Raw genomic sequence first — 17,616 nt, 5'->3', positions numbered from 1 at the left:
TGCAGAGATCTATCAAAACGAGATTCTATAACCAGCCGAAATCTGAAGTTTCCACAGTCTAGGAATGAGTTGTCAGTTGTCCAAGGTAGACCTGCCCCCCAGACCGTGGTTTATTAGAGACTACCTCCAGTGGCGAGGATAAGAAAACTTGCCTGCACTCCAGACCTCAAACCCTTGTGGGATAGGCTTGTGCGTTCTGTTCCTAGTGACCGACGCAATCACACTGACTGCCATGCAACAAAAGCTAGTTGAAGAATTGGATCCCATCCCACAAATGAATAAAATGTTAAACTGCACATTTGCCTTGTTGCTTAAACTTCATTCATCCAGTCTTATAAATGTAACTAATTAAGAGTGAAACACAGAATCAGCAGGTGAGTTTTTCATGGATGCAAACCAAATACTCTAATGTTCAACCCACAAATGCATTTCCAGTGTGGAACCATTTAAAGAGAAATAAACAGGCTTTCCAACGACATTAGATGCGATGCCAAGAAGCAATGTCTCAACAGTCAACCAACCAAGCATTTTATTACTTTGAGTGCAAATTTAATTTTTGTTTGATCACAATGTGCTTTTTTTTCTTTTTCTCTGTGACTTTTCTCTAATTCAGGGAAGGCTCCCGCTAACGGGCACCACAGTAACAAGACAAGTAGAAGATGCAGAAAACACTTATGCGTTTGACATCACAGGTTTGCATCTGATATACTGGACAGAAATACTCTTCCTACCATTGAGCTTCCAAGAACCAGATGGACTAATATAGAATTGTTGCAATGATTTCTAAAAGATTTAAGAACATGCACTGCATTTTAGTTGACTTCTGACCACATTTTATTACCACTCTAACTCTTGGTTAAATGAAAGTCTTCTTCTGCAGCATGAACTTGAACGAGCTTAAATTATCAGTGACTTTATAGAAATAACAGACTCCTACACAACCGTTAGCACCATGTTTTAGCCAGATTTGGCTTTGATGTTTAATTTTGATTCAGCTTTCTACATCTTGCTTCCTCAAACAGTAACAGCTTAATTAGTGATGAGTAAAAAAAAACCCAGCGAAACAGCAATGCATCCCTAGTTTACTCATACGTTTCCTCATCCTTCTCTTTTCAGTTGTGGTTGAAATTATGTCGGTCTAACTTGTGTCAGCGGCACGTCCCACTTTCACTAATAAATATCTGTTTGCTTGCTTTTTTTTGTAGGAAGCATGATTGATCGGTTCACAGTGTTCTGCAGCAGCACTCAAGAGTTGCAAGAATGGCTGGAGCACCTGCAGCCTTATACCAAATCAGGAAGTCCTGCAGGCACCATTTCAAAAGTCAGGACACCCACTCACATCGGCAAACACATTCACTGTATAACGTCAAAACAATATTCAGAGTGAATCTTTTACCTTGTTAAAGTGTTAAACCGCCGCTATTTATCTAAAGATGACAAATACTAAACTGCTTGTTCTGTGCTCGGATAAGTCTCATGTGTCTGCTTGGACAATCTTCTGCAGAATGTGGATGGGAAGCCACTGAGCACAGTCAGTACCCCCACACACCTGCCCCACCCGGTCAGTCCGAGCGCTGTCAGCCGTGGTCCCCTGGAACCGCCAAAGACCAGCAAACCTTGGACCCTCAGCTGCCTGCGTCCTGCACCGCCTCTCAAGCCCTCTGCTGCACTGGGCTACAAAGAGGTAGGAAGCTGCAGAGCTGCAGAAACAAACCCACTCCTGTTTCTCATAATCAGTCATGCAGTGCTGTGGTAGTAAGAACCTGCAGGAAGTCCCCCTCCTCTACATGTCCACCTTCCCATCTCTAATTTGTCTCCAATTTATTTAGATTGTGGGGGTACTGGTTTTTTTTCGTTTCTACATTTCCAGCAAGTACACAATTAAAACCCAACTTTTAGTTTTTAACTGATTCTACAATAGTTTCAGTCGAAAAAGGGTTGAATTTTTGACATAAGCAGGTATACAAACCTCTGTGTTCATTCTATGTATTATTACGTAAATGGAAAAGCTTTGAAAGAAACATAGGTGTCGCTGAAATGTAGCAGAAGTTGATGTTTATTCCAGTAATGTCTGTATGGTCATCAGAAGTATGACTGGCATTCGAGAGCAGTGAGTTTACTGGTGGTTAAGAACTACTTGGTTTTGATGTAAGACGATTCTCGATGTGTGGTCCACGTAGGCGGTGGAAGCTTTCATAAGTCAGCACTTTCTGCTAAAACTTTCAGTTATTACACATTCCTACCACACAATCAGACACTGAACTTAACACGCAGACAGCCTTGTGATTCCTTACGTGTCTTTTTCAAGATGCTCCCCAACTTTTTTTTTTTTAAATGCAAATTCTTTATACTTCTGCACTTCCTCATTTTTTTTTTCTTGGAGTTGCAGCAAGCAGCAGGCTTGCAGCTCCCTCAGTCTTGTTGTCTCCCCTACAAAGATTGTTCCCGCACTCTTCTGAATGCAAATGCATTTGACTTTTCACTCTCCTATCTATACTCTTAATGCACCTACCACCAAAAACGTTGTGGAACATAAAAATAAGAAAAAAGTCAAACACTCACAAATTGTTTTTATGAAATAGACAAATCATTTGAAACTGTTTCGATTTTTTTTCTTAATGTGCTTTCTGCCAACAACCTAATTAGAAATGATAGATAGATAGATAGATAGATAGATAGATAGATAGATAGATAGATAGATAGATAGATAGATAGATAGATAGATTTTAAATTGAGAATGAAAAGGTTGGATATTTTGAAATTGTTTGTAGTGAGTTGATGCCACTATGATTAGCCTTATTATTATTTTTCTCTTGTTCAGCCGTTTTTGTTTTCAGCCTCTTCTGTTTTTATCCTATCTAATTGTGAATTATAAGTTGCCAGAGTTCTGCGTGAAAAGTGCTCTATTAATAAAGATTGATTGATTGGACTAAAAACAGTTCAATCAACGCAGAGGTTAACATGAACACGTCTCAACTCTTTAAAATGTGTTACCAACATCAAATTTAAAACAAACTTATAATATCTGGTCTTTATAATATTCAGTTAAATATAGAAGTAAAATTATTTGGATACATCAGTGCCCTATGTTTTTTTTTGCATTTGTTTATCATTGATTTTATTATTTACTCAAATGTTAAGTTATTCATCTTGTTCTGCAAAGACAAACAATAGGTCTGATCCAGTAAGGGTGTATGAAATGTTCTCTCTCTCATCACACCCTTCACTCATCGTAATGTTTCATGCACATTTTTTCCCCTTTTTTCTCTTTTTCCGTTCTGGCTTCTTTAGAGGATGTCTTATATCATGAAGGTAAGGTTAGATGTGTCTCTGTTTCTGTGTGTGTGCTTGTGGGTAAAAATGTGGGCAGGGGAGGTGGGATGGGGGTTGCCTGTATGTGAATGTGTGCGTGTGTTGAGCTGACATGCCATTGCTCTGTTTGCTTCACTCATTCTCTTTCATTCTCATCTTGTTGGTTTCCTGTTTTCTGTTGCCTTGCGAGTTTTCTTTTCCCTCCGTTCCCTGCAAGAAGTCAGTCTGCCAGTATGATACCTTTTTTTTTCTTTTCTTTCATCTTTTGAAATAAAGTTTTGACTCATTGGAGCAATATAATTCCACACGAGTAGCTACTTTTCTGGAAAGCTCAGTCGGGTTCGTCCCTCAACAATGGATTTTTTTTGGCAAAGTCAAATAAGTGTACTACTTATGTTGACATCATAGAATAAAGTATGTCATTTTAGGTGGCTTTTAAAAGAAAGAAGGGAAAAAGCGGGAGCCAAGTTTTCCGTGCGTAGTGTTTCGCAGTCTTCTACCTAATCATGCAAATCATTTACCAAGCACCCTGAGACACTGTATGTTAAACATATTAGTCATTTTTGCTCTTTAAAGCTTACACATGTGAGGGTCATTTGTGGCATTTGTAAGGTGTTCTCCATGCTTTGCAAGAAGGAAAATATGAAAACCTGAATTTACCATGCCGTGGTGTTTCAGCCATATGTAGTAAGGGAAAACTGCAACAGTAAAGTTTCATCATTCAACTTAAATGCTTTAGACTCACCAACTTTACTTCAGCAAATCTCCACAGCAAGACTGGAATCAGGAAAGAATGTGTGCATTCATTTAAATATATTACAAAGCGATTGAAAACATCAATTATTTCAGTAATTTAATTGAAAGAGTGAAGCTCATATATGATATTGATTCATTACAAACAGAGTGACATATTTCAAGTGTTTGTTTCTGTTAATTTTGATGATTATTCCTTTCAGCTAATGGAAGCCCAATATTCAGTTTCTCAGAAAATTTTAATATCACAGAAAACCTATAAAAATAGGATTTTTAGGAAAAGTCCTCGTACAAAATCGGATGGAGGACTGCTGACTTGACAGTTATTGGTATTCTTTCCAAGGAAGATGGAGTGCTGTATCCAAGCATAATAATGGAACATTTAGTGTAAGGAAAATGTGCAGATGGAAAAGGGATACCTGCAGCCCTGAGAGTTGTGAAGCTAAGTTCCGGGGAAATCTAGGGGCGCACTAAAGTGAGTTCTTAAAGAGGCACCACACTGATGAAGTCAGGGTATGTGCTACAAAAGTTGCATTCCACGTGTTAAGCCTCCTGAACCAGAAATGAGGCTCTGCAAGTTTAGTTAGTTTTAGTTTGCTGTAAGCATTGTTAGTAACAAAGATGTTTTAATTTCAAACTGTAAAACACATGATATAACCTTTAGGAACGATTATTTTAAACCCTTTTAAGCAGGCTGCATTTTTTACCTCGGAGACAGTTTCCTGCCGGGTTGGTCTCAGTTACCTCATGCTTGCTGCCTTGTTTGTTGATGGTTCTTTTGTTTCTTCACTGTGTGTACATTCGGGATGCAAATCCCCATAAGCTTGCGTTCTGTTTGGACTGAAGCCTCGTGTTCCAGCTATGTGTAAAGCCGAGATGTTTGCAATTGCAGAGATTCATTAAGTTTGTTATTGTGCTCCTGCAGGACTCCAGCAAGAGCCCACGGCCAATAAAAAAGTTCCTGCCAGGCAACAGGAAGAAAGACCGCAAGCCCTCAAATGACGAGTTTGAAATAAGAAAAAGTAAGTTTCACCCTACTAAATAGTGTTCTGCAAGGTCATCCTTCTTCTGCGTTTTCTTAAAACGCTTTAAATCTGAAATAATTCATGTATATTTCACCACCTAAACGTTCTTGAACTAAATTTATCCTGAAGAAGTTCTCTTTCAATAAGTCATTTCTTAATTTTTGCCTGAAAAGTCTTTAGAAATATAGAGTCATGGATCAGTTAGTATGGTGTGTTGTCATTGTGCATTTGCAACCTGGGCTTTGCCAGCATATTTACATCTGTCTAGCTATCTGATCCTATTTAAACCCATCAGCTGGATAAATCCTGACTTACAAAAATTTAAAACATCTTCGGTGTTATTTCGGTTTACTCCTGTGCTCCTCTCTGCTGTAATCTGCAGACCCATAGCTGGTCTCATTCCCTGCCTGCAGCAGGCTCTGTGCAGTAGAAAGAGAAAATATTGGTATGCACAACTTGACTTTATCAATAGGTTTTGGTGATTTAACTTTCGCTTTCTGCCACGACCGAAGCAAGAATAGGGGAATACATATTATTAACGGGTACTCAAAGCGACATACATGCATGTTTTAGCCTGAGCCACAATCATAAGCCCAGCAGACAACATGGTGATGCCCTTGAAGGTAAATGTCATATTTTATTTTGCATAAAGTAGGTAGTCTGCTGTAAAAGTTTCATTTACTTTTGAAGTGAGTTAAATGATGCCAGGATGAGCCCTGCTCAGTTCAAGATTCATCCATCCATCCATCCATGTAATACTACTTGACTGAATTACCATGTATTGTCATTTCTTTATTTTAACTTGATGTTACAGAGGTTTAAAAACCACAATCCCATTGGCTATTGTTAAAACCACACAATCGCTGAATAAAGACCACGACTGTTACAAACTGTCATTACAAGCCACTTTTTTAGCTTTGAAAAAAATACAGGTTTCAAAATGTATATGCATGGTTTTATCAGAAGCATAACACAACACATAACACTGCTGGTCAGCTGGCTGAATGAAGACTAATACAGCCTTCTCTTGCTTTCAAAGGACAAATTTGGGTTTTTGGAAACATTTCTGTGAAAACATGGACAGTCATCATATCAGGAAGCAACGTCACCCTTCACTCTTATAAGGATAACACTGTTTAAAAACAATTTCTGGACAGCTATAAGCAACTACATCATGTTGCACATTTTTGCATTTACATTTTTGTGTTTATACAGTGATAAACCACTTAACCCGTGGTATTTTTACTCAAGGTAATCATGCCAAAGGAATGTATATTTGATCATTATTTCAGATATGTCTTGTGGAATGAAACTGGAGATATGTAGGTTATATCTTATATATTACCCAACCACAGCGCACACTCAAATTTGTTTATATTTGATTGTTTTTTGTATTAGTGCCAAAACTACAAGCACAATGTGTCTATTTCAAGGTAGCATCAGCTGATGGTTGAGCTCACAAGTAACTGTTTTGTTTCTTTACACGGTAAACCGGAGTCATGCACCCTGCTGATCAATACTCTATTTCCTATTGTAAATGAACTAAAAGTGTTATTGTCTTTGAAATATAACCCATAGGTTCCTAAATAACACACCATCATATTTTGATAGGCACAGCTGCTCTGGAGGAGGACGCTCAGATACTCCGGGTCATTGAAGCTTATTGCACAGGAGCCAGCGTGCACCAGACCACCACAGGTGTGTGTTGCAGAAACACACAGAGATATATTAAAATGTTTCGTCTTAAACAAAGGCGTCAACAAAGCTCAGCTGTTCATTTGTGTGTACACTTGCAGCAGTGCGGAAAGAGTGTGTCCCCCAGGTGCTTCTGCCTGAAGAGGAGAAGATCATCGTGGAGGAGATTAAGAGTAATGGACAGACAGTAACGGAGGAAAAGTAAGCATGTTATTACTTTGAGGAATAGGCTTTCATTAGCTTGCTTTACTAATGAGTTTTGATAATATTTCAGCATAAATCTTCTCCCGTAATTGGATTCACAAATTTGATATTGATCCTTTAGAGACGAAATCACCTTCATATACAAAATGGACTGTTTAGCTTGCTATAACAAGAAGCGGACTGATCTATAAAGCATTGTCTACGGCTGGTAGCATGAAATAAACTGTTATGTTTCAACTTGCAGGAGCCTGGTTGATGCAGTTTATGCTTTAAAGGACGAGGTTCATGAGTTAAAAAAGGTAAGTTGGAATGCTTGCAGTAACATGTTAAAATAGTGATCAAGGGAAGGTGCTAAGTAGTCTTAAGTAGCTAAAAGTTGCAGCAAATGTAAAACATTTGAACATTTGCAATAACGTGCCAATAATGTAATTAAAGTTTTTGAGCCAAGAAAACAACATAACTTATTACCTGAATGGCAAAGTATTTAAACAACCTATCTGCAGCTAATAACTTAATAATACCTAATAGGAATGCAGTTCTTTAAGATTTCTTTCAAATATTGTGCAGTTTACTCATCAATAAATGTGTAGTGGATGACATATCCATCGTCAGATTCATTCATTTATAATTTGTCCATTAGCTTAGATGTGCAACATAATCATTTACTTATAAATAAATGTAATTCGATTAATTACTCCAAAGCCCGTGTGGTAGTTGGATCCTGTTGTGAAATGTGCTACAGTTCAGGTTGCCATGTCGCCTACATCTGTTACAGGTATTGACAAAACTTTATTGACTCAAAAACTGTATTACATTATTGCCAAGTTATTATGTTATTGGTTTTATTATATTTAATGGCCAAGATTATTATTATTATTTTACTAAATTATTGGTTCCTACATCATGCAATAAATTAGTTTTATTTATTGTGTAAATAACATACTATGAAATTGTGCCATTTTTGTATTTTTATGTATCATGTATTTTTTAAAATTTAATTTATTATGTATTTTACCCTGTTTTTGGAATCTCATATAATGATTAGTTTTCATGTGAAATTAAAGTTATTTTAACATGGCAGAAATATGCTTTTGTCTTGGCCCCACTCTGACTAGCTGTTTGGTGCAGGTAAGATGCTTACTGGTCATAAATTGTCAACCGAACCCACATAAAAACCTGATCTATTGCTTTAAGAGTTGAATGAAAAGTGATAAGTTCATTAACATGAGGCAGTTTTTTCGGTTTCAATTCTTGATTGGTTCCATCAAAGAATTACTTTGTTTCTTCCACAGCAAATGAGCTCCCTTCAAGTCGCCTGATTTCATTAATTGAAATGCCTCTTCTAGTAAACTGCTTTTAACCTCATTCCATTAATTTTTGCTGACATTTAAAACTGAAGGAAGAGGAGAGTCTTCCCCCTGCTTTGACTTGGCACCAGTTTTTACCACCAGCTTCTTGGTACTGGAGCCAGTGTGTTGTCAGTCGAAACAGCTGTTGGTGAAGTCAGATCGGGCTCCCAACCAGCAATGAAACCCCTGCTCTGGAAACCCCCCTGTGTGAAGACCACAGGATGTTGGTCTGTCATACATATGTTTGGTCTACCCTGTATAGCGTACGCTTTGAAGGTTCAAATAATCTAAATCAGACCTCTCACTGGTGTGGGAGCTCTTGGCTTCCCGCAGTGCAAGGTGGCAGCGATGGTGAATTCAGATCTCCAGAACCAATAAGTAAAATTTGCAACAATTTTGTTTTTATTCAGTCTATCTCCTTTGGTCAAAACGGCTATTTGGCAGCGCAGCAGTGGATCTGTTTGCTACACGGGAGAACGCGCAGTACCAGCTTTGGTTCTCACTGAGCCCACGGGAGGATACACCTTTAGTAGTGGACGCCTTTTCTCACAGTCCGTGGCCAAAGATGCTCGTTTGCACTTTTTCTCCATTTCCAATGATCCCGTGCCTCCAGGATCGAAGAAGAACACCTGTCATTGATTCCTAAGGTCACCAAGTGCACAGGCACACCGTGGTTCCCAAACATGCAGCAGGTGGTATCAGGTCGCCAGTGGTAGCTGGTGTGGAGGGAGGATGCGTTTCTCCAGGAGAGAATGGGAATCGGTAATTACACTGAGACAGGTCATTGTCTCTGGGACTGGCTGCTGAATGGGAGCGCTTGGAGAGACTCGGTGATAATTGGGTTCTTCTATTCTCCTCATAACTCTGAGGAGGAAGCAACGTCTCATCTCCTCTGTCCCGTGCACGCTCTCGCATGTCATGTGGTGCACACAGCTGCACTCCGCCACTCTGCTGTGGTGCTGGAGGCAAGCAGGGGTTGTTAAGCTGGGTCAATATGGATGATCTAACTGCTGATTTGTTTCTTGTTATCTCAATAATCCTCCTGAGGAATTGTTGACCTGCTCTGCTCATTGTTAGACCATTACAGTTTGTAACCTTCCTTGTCACTGTTCACAGCAACAGGTCTGTCATCTCAGCATCTGCTCAGACCAGAGATTGTTTCTTCTTTGGTGTTCAATTGCGCAGGGAGCCTCTAAGTCTGAGTTTGAAGGTGTTTGAAGGTGTTCTGTGCGAGTGGATGCTTTATGTTTGTGGTCCGGACATACCCAGTGAGGCATAGACTACATCCTGCTTAGCCTTTAATCCATGAAAGTGATAGCCTTAAAGGGCAAAGCTTGCACTCTTTAGGCTCTGGGCCTCACTGGTTCCCAAATGGCTGAAGAAAAGAACGCTATTTGAGAGCCGATTGTCCGATCTTGGCATAATTTATTGGCATAATTTATACTCAGTGGGACCGGGGTGGGGCCCACCCAGCAGGTAGGCGTGGACAAAATTTTTTTCATTGCTGCGCTACAAGCAAGAGATTAACATAGTGGAGAAAATGCATTAATACAGACCATAAAGGGTATTTCTTAAAGCCCCTAATGTTTCATGACCCTAAAAACACCCCTGGTTTGTCTTATTACCCTAATTGCTTCTTTTACAGTAAGTATGATAAACAAAAAATGCATTTGAGGATTTCTCTGAGAATCTCTTTGGTCAGTATATTAAACACAGATGAATTGAAATAATTTTAATATAAAACCATCTGTGAAAAATGTGTTACCACCTCACCAACAAATTACCATAAATTAAGTCCTGTATGTAACCAGGATATGTTCACTAGTTCAGATCATCCGGTCCTGTTGGCCTTTTGACTGTGAGCCCTCCACATTCATCACTTAAGGGTTAATGAATGGCTTTTTCATAGTAATATATATTTTTACCAGGCACCGAAATAAATATATAAGGAGAATTAATGCCATCATTAAACTATTTAGTCTTTACTTCAGGTGCTTAGTTTGGTTCTTTTGCAGTTTATTTAAACTAATATCTGCATAAAATCTGCATTGCAAAGTGCCTTGCACAATTATTCATAAAGCCTGGGGTGCCCAAGTTGTGTCCTTCAGATGTACTATTCTGCAGCTTTTAAATGTATCTCTTCTCCCAACACATCTAGATTAAATGAATGGCTCATTACCCGGCCCCTGCAGAGCTGAATGACTGCTTATGAGGGAATTGAGATTGATTCAGATGTCACGTTGCAGCAGTATTTTAGGATATATCCCTGCTGTTTTGCACATATAGAGCTGGAAATGTATGCTTGAAGAGCATCAGTGAACAACAATTTTAGGTCTTGCCACTTATTCTCAACTGGATTTAGGTTTGGACTTTCATTGGGCCATTCTAATACTTGAATATGCTTTGATCTAAACCATACCACTGTAGCTATAACTGTATGTTTAGGGTCTTTGTCCTGCTGGATGGAGAACCTCCACCCCAATTTCAAGTCTGTTGTAGCTTTTAACAGGATTTCTTCCACAGTTACCCTTCATTAAGCTTCATCCATCTTCTCCTTTGCTCCCACTGAAGAAGCCCACCCCCACATCATGATGCTGCCACCACAATGTTTCATTTTGAGAATGGTGTGCTCAGGATGATTAAGCAGTGTTAGTTTTTCACCAGCATTTGATGTATTGATCAGTGCTCTGGGGGATGTTTAAAGCTTGGGTTTATGTTTTGGAACTAAAGTACTCTAACAAACCTCTGACGCCCTCTGAGACTAAATTACACACAGGTGGATTCTATTTATTAATTAGGTGACCTTTCATGGCAGTTTATTTTGTAGTATCATACTAATGATTACTCCTAATCTGTGAAATCTGTTCTAATCTGCTAACCTGTGAAAAACCCATTACTGACCAACGTTCCACTCCTCCAATCCTGCAATCAGTAATACTGTTATTACCTCAATGTTTTACAGGAGAATAGGTGGATGAAGCAGTTTCTGGAGGAGGAGCAGAAGTCTCGCAAAGAGCTGGAAAGATTAGTGAGAAAGCTGAGCAAGCAGAAGAACGACTGCACCTGGGATGACGGCAGCCATTAAAACGATCGACCATCCTACCACCACACCTCTTTTTGGCTGGTTACCTGTAGGGGCCCATTCACGGGAGCGGACTTGCAGTGGGGCAGGTTTTTGTGTGTTTATGCGTTTATTTTTGTACGCGCGTCTTCCGTCTTCACATTTCAGTCACACATAAAGTTGAACTGTGCGGACGATACTTGGAGCTTCCTCGCCTCCAACCTTGGAGCTTGATTTTACAGTGAGATACAATCGGATCCGTCTCACCAGAAGGGCCAAATGAGCATGCTTACTCCTGAACAGCTTGGCGAATCCTCTACATTTCAAGCAGTCTTCTGAGTGTGGTCTGTAAGATCAACCCAGCTAATGGAACATTTTTAAAAAAGGACAAAAAAACAAGCTCATCGTAGCTTGTTTTGCTGTTGTTGGAATAGAAAAGGAGTAAAAAGCCATCAAGTCGTCTGCTTCTCTTGCCTGAACTTCTTCCAAACAGGATTGATGAGGATCTCTTCAAATCATGACTTTGTCACTGTTATATTTTATTACCATAGGGCTTTCTTGTTGGGGAAAAAAAGTCAACCTGTTGGACTTTCATGAATAAACGGGATTTTTAAACATTACAAAGATTCACCTAACTCATATCCAGGGGATTTTATAGGCATTTTAACGAGTCAGACAGGTTTATCAAGCTCAATTCAGTCTCCAAATGCAGCTGTATACTGTTTATTCAAAAACTGCATGGGTGTACAGTGTTTCTACATTATGAATTCTGCATCAGAAATGTGATAATCAATATATATTCAGACATATGTACTCCAAAGCAATGCATACGCATAATGAAATAGGAAAGACTTAACTCTGTACTATTTGTTGTTATAAGAATAGACAATGAGGTAACCCTTAGTCAAATATACACTACCGGTCAAAAGTTTTAGATTAGACATTTTCTCACTTTCTGAGTCTCCTTATTTTCATGACTATTTACATTGTAGATTCTCACCAGAGGCAACAAAGCTATGATTAAACACACATGAAATTATATAGTAAATAAAAAGTGTGAAATAACTCTAAACATTTTTATGTTTTAGATTCTTCAAAATAGCAACCCTTTGCTCTGATTAGTGCTTTGCTCTCTTAGCATCGTCTCCATGAGCTTCATGATGTCCTCACCTGAAATGGGTTTCAAGAGTCTTGAAAGAACTTCCCAGAGGTTTTCATTCACTGTTTTGATACCTTCAATGAGAATCTACATACAGTGTAAATAGTCATAAACATAAAGAAAACCAGTAAATGAGAAAGTGTTTCTAAATCTTTTGACTAGTAGTGTATCCGAGAATCATTTTAACATATTGGGTACATAACCTTTCTTTATTTCGAGTTTTTGGAGTATAGTCAATATTTATTGCGAACCCAAGCATTTCAAATGTGGTTTAAGCCTTATGGATAAAGTTGTGCAAGGAAGGCCCTGACATGTTTTATATTGCTAATGAGGAAAAGAGAGTAACTAATCTTGTTTTCTTTGAGAGTTTAAAGATTTCTGTCTGGGAACAGATGTTGATGTGGAGTAAACATGTAAGTGCCTCCCGTAGGGGTCCGAAAACCAAAAGAGTTAAAGTCCGACGGGGACTAAATACATGAAATATATTCAAAGTGTCAAGCTTACAGTAATATTGTGATGTATGTTGGGTCTGAAAACGAACGGTGCCTTGCTTTCTATTTATGGTGGTGGCCTCTTTCTGAGGGCCGACCGCAGTTCATTTCCTCATGGGCCGAGCGTGTGCACTGTCAACACTGTTGTGTGGCTGTCGCTGCACTACACAGAAACGGTGAATGTAACTGAAATGCAATAAGTGACTGCTTTACTGACAGACGTCTGGGTAAAAACCAGCAGCTATCAGTCAGATTGAAAGATCCTGCAATATTAAAGGTTGAATCTATTACACCCCCCCCCTCAAAAAAAAACAAAAAAACACACAGGGGGGTTCAGCTACCGGTTTCCTGGTTTTAAAAAAATAACAATGACAAGGTCCATTTCTTACTCCACAAATGATCCAAACTGTTGACTGTGCGTCAGTCACTGCGTGGGAAGTGCTGTTTTTTGTTTGTTTTTTTTTGCACGCACCTCTTTACAGAAACTTCACAGCACTCTGCAGCGTTTGATGCAGCTGGTTCGTCTGCAGAGGTGTAACTTTCACGCCTAAAAGCACATCATGGTTCACGAGCTAGACTAACTAGATTTTGTAATGTTGGACACTTTTCAGAAGTGATGTTGCCCCCCACTCCCCTCCAAACGACTGTTTCATTTAAGCACCACACACTGTAATTTCAAAATTCCCAATACTTTCTGTTAGCACTTACTGGTGGGAAGAAGTTAACCTGAAATTATATTTCCACACCACTGTGTTTTTTATTTTTTTGTTTTGTTTATTTTTTAAAGCTTGTTCTATGCAATTATTGTTGCAAGTATTTCACCATTTGTTTCTAGACATTCTGCACTGTATGTTTGGCTTGATTTGTCTTTTAATAAAAGTTTAATATAACAAGTGGAGGTTTGGATTGAAAATCGTCAGTTTTGATCATGAGAGTAGTGGAAAAAGGTTTTCTTCATTCATGCTGGAAATCCACAAACGGCAGGCAGGCTGGCTTTTCCGTACCGCATTCATCACAGCACAGGAATTTGTAGGTTGCTCAGCTCCGCCATAAGGAAACCCTTTACACGGTGGAAGGAGTGACTAGAGTGCATGGCATACTGTAAGAGTGGGCAGCCTCTGCACCTGCACATCTCCATAAAGATTCACACTTTCCATTGTGTTGTACTGCACCGTGTAAAAAACATGTTTTATATGCCATCTTTGACCTACAGTTTGAATCGTTTCACTTCTTTTGTAAATTACTCATCAAGAACTCCCCTTAATTTTAAACCTGGTTTTACTCCTCAGATAGCTTGGCTGTATATTTGTAGGAAAGTTTAGAGCTGTACTTGGGTATTAAGACTGAAAGATTACAGTCATTATTTCACACGTAGAAGCAGTGTGAAGCTAATTTTAAAACCGAAAAGGTCCATGTAAGTCTGGGATTAATGCCACAATTCATCATGTATGATGTTGATTACTTTTATACCCTTTTCCATGAAGAATGCTGCCCTGGGCTCTTATGAACCTCAACTTTCCAACATGATCCCAATCCCGAAAATACACTAAAGATGAATTTTTTGTCTGTATTTATACAGATATAAAGGTTTTAGAAAATCTCAGTGCAGTGTAGAACTTTCGGGCTCAGGTATGACCTGTCTAGAAATGAACGCAGTCTCCAATTCATTAAAATACTGTGGAAAACCCCATTTTCTGAAGCTCGCCTAGTCCACTTTGGAAATAAGAAACAGAAAACATATTTGAACCATCACTGACAACTTTAAAAGCTAAAAATCGATGTCAAGTGCTCATGTTTACTCCCAATGCTGTGCCACCCTGGTCAGACAGCCCTGTAATTGGAGTGTCCCTATCCCTTTTTCCTGGATCTGCTTCAGAGCTGCGGCAGGAACAGAAGTCTAGACATTCTCAGAGAATCCTCACTTCCTCTTCATGAACTTTGTAAAACTTTTGCCATCTAGAAAACCATACCACAACATCAAACTAGAACCCCTACACTCCATTCAGCTATTCCACATGATTCGCATTCCTTCAGAAATGTGTTCCTGTGTTCTGTGCTGATAATATATACAGAAATGAACATAAATTATTAGATTCAGAAGGTTAAATGATGAAATGTTAAAACTAACATTAGTTCCAAATTACATCTTCAGAGCTTTCTTTTGACACCGTGAGAATATGCATCTTTAGTTGCTGTTTGCCCTGGAAAATGAAAACAGCAGTGGTTCATTCTGAGTAAGAGGAATCAGTTTCTATCCTTTATCAAATTAAAATGTGCTGTTTTTTTCCTGGGCTGTTGGAAATATGCTGCTTTTTAGAATGTTATGCTTCACAAGAGCACATGTAGCTATGTAATCCAACATTGAAAATGTAAGAATGAAAATTCTTGAAAATGGGCCATTTTCTGAAAAAATGAGAGAATATATATTTCTGATTAAATATAAAACTTATTTCAAAAATAGTCCAATTTACATAAATAAATACAAAGCAATCATTGACAAAACAAGTAGACAATGTTATTTAAATTATAGTTTAAAATTGTGTCTCTTTATGTCATAAAAAGTTTGTTGATTCACTCCGTTAGAGTGTTCTTAGTATCTATATTCCATCCACCGTCGCAGATCCCTGTTTGGGAGTCCTGCTCCACGCAGGTCCTACACCTTATACATCCCAAAGCCCGTAGCACCTATTTCGTAGTCCACAAGCGAGAGGTCCTCCACCCAGACGCCGAGCTGGTTTCCCCTCTCCAGCGTGATCACGTCCTGCTGCGTGACCGTGCACATGTGAGGGTTCAATTTAGATCCCATGTCATTGCTCATGCTGCAGTAGGCCTTCATCACCACCTCCTCCTTTCCGCTATTGCTTTTCCTCATCTTGACAAAGCTGGTCAGCGGGATTGTGGAGTTGCCTCTTGAGAAGGTCACCCTGGAGTAGACGAAGTAGTCTCCGGGCTGGACGATAGTCACCCATTTGTATTCGTAGTAGTTGATGTCCCTATAAACTGAGTGGTCTGTGTCCCACTGGAGATAACCAGCTACAAATAAAAAAGTAAATGGTTCAAGCAAACTTTTTAAAATACACTTGGAAATGGATTTCAATAAAAAGAGACATTTAATTTTTTTCTTACATGTTTTCGCTTTATTAGAGTATGACCTCTGCTTAATTACCAAGCGTGCCAGGGCTCTGTAGGCTGTTTCTTGTTTTTCTATGGGGGGAAAACCAACTGGAAAAGGGAAAAAAAACAAATGCATGTCAACATCTTTATCAGATTGACTTTTCTCTCTAAATGCACAAGTACAGCTCTAATCAGGTAAATCAATGTACCTCTTCCTTCTGGTGAGGAGTAGGTTGCCTGCAAGAACAAGAAAAAGGTAAATATCAGAGGAGCAGTAGATAAAAAGCTATTTTCCCCCTACGCTGTATTATATCTACTTTCACGACTCTTGTTTTCAAGACTAACCGAGGGGGGAAAAAAAGCATATGAGGTGTGCTTTTCGCATCTTATTTACAGAGGAGGATTTCCTGTGCATTTAACAAAGAAGTTAAGTGAAACTTTACACAGAGCAAAACATGTGAATCTGTATCAGTACCTGCCTCATAAGTTGTAGAAAACTGACTGTATTGAAAGAAGGAAGTTTTAAGGTGGAGTTCCATTAAAGAATAATATAGGTATAATATAAGTCAAGGTTTTCAGCTTTAGTTCAATAAAACTTTGTTTCAACCCAGTGCGCTACTTACATGTGAAAGTTGCCTTTCAGTGTAGAACAGATATAGAAATCCTCCAACAGACAGCAACAAATGGAGCACCACCACAGCAACCAAAAAGCGCAGAAGAGGCTTGCTGTGGCCTGGTGATGGAAGCTGAGCCGGGATGAGGACTGGGTGGGACCTGCCGAGGCGCGGGGGCACCGGTGGAGGCACCTGCGGCAGCGCCATGCTGGTCTGGTAGGTGTTGATCATGATGGAGGGGAGCAGCGAAACCCAGAGAGACCAGTCGCCCGTGACATCCCATGCGCTTCTGAGACGATGCTCTCTCAAGCAGATGAGTTTTTCTGCATGTACTTCCTGGAAGCTTTGAGCCCTTCAGATATGTGAAAGATGTGACCTTTGGTAAGGACGTGAGTTGTGTGAAATACATCATACCATCTCATACTTCCTTTATGTTTTGTAATGTTTGTTTGTTTTACTCAGTAGAACCGACTCATAAATAAACTTATTTATAGGTTAATCTGACATATTTTGTGGTGTAGATAAAATTGACCCATTTGAGCATGCTAACAGATTTCCTTATAAGGGTTTGTTGCTTTTTTCCTAGATCACATCAGTTATGAGTTTAGGGTTAATTCCTAATCTATAAGGTCCAATTTGTTGATGGACTCACCGTTGCCAGCAATAATAATTTTAACTATTCTGTGAACATTTTCCACAAGGTTTAGGGTTGTTTGATAGTAAGATGAGAAAACCCGAATTGCAGCTCCACTCTAATTCATCCCAAAGCTGTTTCAGAAGGTCGAGGTCAGGGCTCTGTGCAGGCCAGTCAAGTTTCTCTACACCAAACTTTATTGACC

At 39.2% G+C, this 17,616-nt stretch overlaps 2 protein-coding genes across 5 annotated transcripts in view; one reads left to right on the top strand and one right to left on the bottom strand.

Annotated features, from left to right (window-relative positions):
• The window catches only part of arhgef6 (Rac/Cdc42 guanine nucleotide exchange factor (GEF) 6), a 44,927-nt gene extending 30,985 nt beyond the window's left edge, over positions 1-13,942 (top strand). For 2 of the 4 annotated variants that reach the window (XM_047353012.1, XM_047353015.1), the window contains exons 14-22: positions 614-692; positions 1,206-1,321; positions 1,505-1,684; positions 3,292-3,312; positions 4,991-5,087; positions 6,702-6,788; positions 6,887-6,986; positions 7,234-7,288; positions 11,301-13,942. In XM_047353012.1, coding sequence (XP_047208968.1) covers positions 614-692; positions 1,206-1,321; positions 1,505-1,684; positions 3,292-3,312; positions 4,991-5,087; positions 6,702-6,788; positions 6,887-6,986; positions 7,234-7,288; positions 11,301-11,423 — 858 coding nt within the window. In that variant the 3' untranslated portion in view covers positions 11,424-13,942. The remainder of the gene's footprint in view (positions 1-613; positions 693-1,205; positions 1,322-1,504; positions 1,685-3,291; positions 3,313-4,990; positions 5,088-6,701; positions 6,789-6,886; positions 6,987-7,233; positions 7,289-11,300) is intronic. The other 2 variants (XM_047353013.1, XM_047353014.1) reach the window with 2 other exon arrangements.
• On the bottom strand, positions 13,374-17,064 carry cd40lg (CD40 ligand). Its single transcript, XM_047353018.1, has 4 exons — positions 16,787-17,064; positions 16,373-16,400; positions 16,176-16,271; positions 13,374-16,082 (listed from the first exon to the last, which is right to left on the bottom strand). Exons 1-4 carry the CDS (start codon positions 17,006-17,008, stop codon positions 15,703-15,705), a joined length of 726 nt encoding a protein of 241 aa, XP_047208974.1. The 5' UTR covers positions 17,009-17,064; the 3' UTR covers positions 13,374-15,702.
• Positions 17,065-17,616: the final 552 nt, after the last annotated feature.

The sequence above is a fragment of the Girardinichthys multiradiatus genome, chromosome 23 (genome assembly GCF_021462225.1).
Source record: "Girardinichthys multiradiatus isolate DD_20200921_A chromosome 23, DD_fGirMul_XY1, whole genome shotgun sequence".
NCBI lineage: Eukaryota > Metazoa > Chordata > Actinopteri > Cyprinodontiformes > Goodeidae > Girardinichthys > Girardinichthys multiradiatus.
This window is presented reverse-complemented; position numbering and strand designations above follow the sequence as displayed.